Genomic DNA, 4062 nt, shown 5'->3' with positions numbered 1-4062 from the left:
CAGGTTATTCGTCAAGCTGAGCAGTGGGTTTAGTAATGGGCTTTTCTACTAGATATGAGCGGGACCATATGGTTACTGGATGCCACCGCTCACGGTTGCACATGATTTGTTTTTCTATTCTACTAGGTGGCGACATGCTAGTAGAACTGAGAATGAATAGTTTTTGTAATGCTTCTGATTTTTTCCTTGATCTATAAACATTTCAACCTTATCTAATCCTAGAATGTAAACTATGATTATGAAATAAATGAAGTGGCCATGTGTATCTACTGATACATCCCCATTAAAAAAACGTTCCGAGATAAATTTGTTGTGCTGAAAGAGTGCTAAGGATGTGTGCAAAGGGAGATGAGCGACGCAAATTGGACGGTGTAAATGAATGCATGTTCAGTTGTTCACCACACAAATTTGGAGGAAAAAACGGACTCCAAGTTCTCCCCAAAAATGGTTCAGTGTTCCATATGATCTTATTCAGGTAAATTTCATCACAACTCGTTGCTGATCATACGATTTGATCGATCGGTTTGTCAACGGAATGCCAGACACACTCACACGGAAGATCCCAAGAATCTAGAGATGTTCCGCCTCACTTGATTGCTCGTAGTATTTTCTTGACCTGAGTTCACGAAGAAACTCCGTGATGTTCCTGTCGGAGCTGCCACCTTCACCCATGGCGCTTCTGGCCTTCTCCTTCCACTCGAGGGCATTCCGCGTGTACTCCTTGCTCCTCTCTCCCTCCATCACCGCCCTCACGCACCTCTCCACCTCCTCCCTCCTCACCACCCCGCCGTCGTCCTGCCGCGCGTGCACGCCGACGCGCCACACGTCCTCGATGTATTTCACGTTCGTCGGCTGGTCCGACCACTGCGGCATTCCCACCATCGGCACGCCGGCGCCCAGCGCCTCCGTCGTGGAGTTCCAGCCGCAGTGCGTCACGAAGCACCCGACGGCGCCGTGCGCCAGCACCTCCAGCTGCGCCGTCCATGTCACGATGAGGCCCCTCCCGCCGGCCCTGTCGGCAAAGCCCTCGGGGATCTTCGAGGTCTCCAAGGCCCTCACGACCCACAGGAACGCCTTGCCGCTGTTGTAAAGGCCCTCCGCCACCTCGGCCATGTGTTCTGGCCCCGGCGCCGCGATGCTGCCGAAGGAGACGTACGCGACGGAGCGCGGGGCTTGGGCGTCCAGCCACGCCTTCGTCGTGCCTGTCGTCGGCGTGTGCAGGTGGAAGCCGTAGGAGACGTCCTCCGGCAGGCGGTTGTCGAGGTACGCCGACGGCACCGTCGGGCCCACCGTCTTGGCGCCCCACATCGACGCCATGTACTCCGATTCCTTCAAAGATGTCAATGTCTCAGTAATAAGCGGCAGCGAGCGAAAGTGAGCTAGTGACCGTAAGTACTACCCAGCCCAAACCTTAAATTTATGTTATTTTTAGAAAGTCAAACTATATCAAGTTTAACTAATTTTTTACCAAAAAATTGTTAACATGTAAAATACAAAATTAATATGACTAAATATATTTCTATATGATATTGTTGATAACTTCGTTTACAAGTTTAGTCGAACTTCACTGACATTTAAAAAGTAACACCTTAAGCTTAAACTTTGGATTGGAGGTAGTAATCGATAAGCTTATCACCTACCTGCGGCTGCAGCTCATGGAAGGAGTTCACGAGGACGTGGTCGGCGGCGTCGAGGCCCACGAACTGGCTCACCAGCAGGTCCAGGTACGCGGGGCAGTCGTCGGGCACGGTCAAGAACGTCGGCAAGTCGGCCGGCTCGAGCCCGGCCGGCAGCCCGGGCAGTCCCGGCGGCACCTCGCCGACTAACGGCGCCTTAATCCGCCCAGCCCAGGCGTGCGCGTACGCCACGTTCACGGCGGGCGCCTGCGTGAAGAAGGACGCGCAGGCGGCGCCGCGCCGCCTCGCCACGCCTGGCGCCCACGGCTGCACGAACGCGTCGTACACCACGGCGTGCACGGGCCGGCCCTGCGCCGCCTCGGACTGCAGCAGCTCGTCCACGGTGCGGGACCCGACGGCGTCCAGCCGGGCGAGGTAGGCGGTGACGTCTCCGGCGGCCTCGGCGAAGCCGCCCACGTCGAAGCCGTCGGAGATCTCGGCAAGGTGGACGGCGCCTGGGGATGGGTCTCGGCCCTGGCCGAGCAGGAAACGCGTGACGGCGAGCGTGCACCGGACGCCGGTGTGGGAGGCGAGGCGCTTGCCGAACTGGAGAATCGGGTTGATGTGGCCCTGGCTCGGGTACGGCAGCAGGAGGACGTGGAGCTCGCTGCCGTGCTCTGAGGCAGCCGCTGCCATGGCTAATCGGTCTTACCCTGCACTGCAGTGTCAGTGAAGTAGCCGTGAATATGAGAGTGATAGACCGCATATGAAACATTGCATTTATATACTGTACTACGATGCATGATCGGAGACCACCTGAGATTATACTTGTCAGTGCAACTTGTTTGGTAGCAGTACTCATGTCGAGCATTGTTAATTGAAGATCACCAATGGGAGTTGGCTACTGCATGGAAGAGTAAGCGGCAAGCCGCAAGAGCTAGCTTAGCTAGAGGGACACGTGCGTGATGGAATGTCTTTTTTTTTAAGATATACTAAATTTTGTTTACAAATAAACGTACATTTAGATTTTTCAAGACAAATTATAAAATAGAGTAAAAAATACATTAAAAACATGCATCTGTTCTTTTAATTCTTTCACCTTCAATAAACTAAGTGTGTGCAGAAAACAAGAAAGAATATTTGTTTAGAGCAAGTACAATAAGTCCTAGTCAGCTGGCTATAAGGATTAAAATAGTATATTATTGCTTAGTTGGAGGAGAGAGAGGAGGAGAGAGAAGGAGAGTGGGCTCTTAAGAGCAAGAACAATAGTGTAGCCGGCAGTCGGCTATAATAATTTGCCACATCATCTATTGTCAACTTATAGCTAGCACGTATAATAGTAAGCTATAAAAGTGTAGTACTTTAACAATACATGACCCATCTTTTAGTCTCACATAGTGCCTAGGAGCACGTGTAGAATTTAGTTATTAGATAGTAGCCCACTTCTCTTCTCTCTCCTAATCTCTCTCCTCCAACTAAGCAAACATATAATATTTTTTCTCTTATAGCCAGCTGACTGTATCTTATTGTATTTGCTCTAAGCAAGAGCCAGCTCTAGCACGTGTTCCTAGGCACTTTGTGAGAGTGAAGGGTGGGCCATATATTGATAAAGTACTACATTTTTATATCTCACTATTGTATGTGTTGACTCTAAGCTGGCTATAGATGACATGGCACTTGACTTATAGCCAGTAGCTGGCTACACTATTGGAATTGCTCTTAATGCTATTGAATTTGATTTCCGTGCGATGAGAGAGACAAAATTAAAGTGTATTGAGAGAATAGGAGTACCCTTTTTTGTGGATAAAATTTAAAGCTAGATATTCATTTATTTGAGAATGGATGGAGTATCTAGCTAAAACAAAATTGTAAGTACAAGACTAACTACAGCTCAATACAAAATTCGAGTATATGCCCGAAGACGGTCATCATATAACGAAAAAAGCCTATCCTAAACTGACAAACAAAGGCGTGTTTTGACTGATGCCGGTCAATTCCAAATATCAACAAAAACCAACTGAACTTCCTTTGTCAGCGCACCATCCATCCATCCTTTATGCTGAAAAAGGATAGGCTTGGTCGATCATGAGGGAGGCATCCCCATGGACTTCCCGCCGGTGGAGTACATAGGACCCATGAGGAACAAATTTGGACAACGGTGAACACCGGAAGAAAGCAACAAGGAACTCTAAGTCTTATTTCGAAACGCCGTGCGGCCAATGGAGGGATGCCATCGAGGATGTTGTCATCATGCCGATACAACTCCAAATCTAGACTTTCACCTGGATACATCTATCAAATCGAAGGGAGAGTGAGGGAAATATCGACACACCTCGTAACGCCTGCAAGGAAGATAATGACACCCAAGGGCGTCATCGCCGCTAGGACCAACCGGACATGGGCAATACTTTGATCTATCTCGCCGTGCACCTCCCTCGCTACTCAT

The 4062-nt window shown here is 49.7% G+C and overlaps 1 protein-coding gene across 1 annotated transcript; it reads right to left on the bottom strand.

Annotated features, from left to right (window-relative positions):
• Window positions 1-435: 435 nt before the first annotated feature.
• LOC124654610 (UDP-glucosyltransferase UGT13248-like) lies at window positions 436-2407 on the bottom strand. The gene is made up of 2 exons (XM_047193604.1): window positions 1641-2407; window positions 436-1329 (listed from the first exon to the last, which is right to left on the bottom strand). The coding sequence occupies exons 1-2, from the start codon at window positions 2310-2312 to the stop codon at window positions 571-573; spliced, it is 1431 nt and encodes a 476-aa protein (XP_047049560.1). The 5' UTR covers window positions 2313-2407; the 3' UTR covers window positions 436-570.
• Window positions 2408-4062: the final 1655 nt, after the last annotated feature.

Source organism: Lolium rigidum, chromosome 5 (assembly GCF_022539505.1).
Source record: "Lolium rigidum isolate FL_2022 chromosome 5, APGP_CSIRO_Lrig_0.1, whole genome shotgun sequence".
Classification (NCBI taxonomy): Eukaryota; Viridiplantae; Streptophyta; class Magnoliopsida; order Poales; family Poaceae; genus Lolium; species Lolium rigidum.
This window is presented reverse-complemented; position numbering and strand designations above follow the sequence as displayed.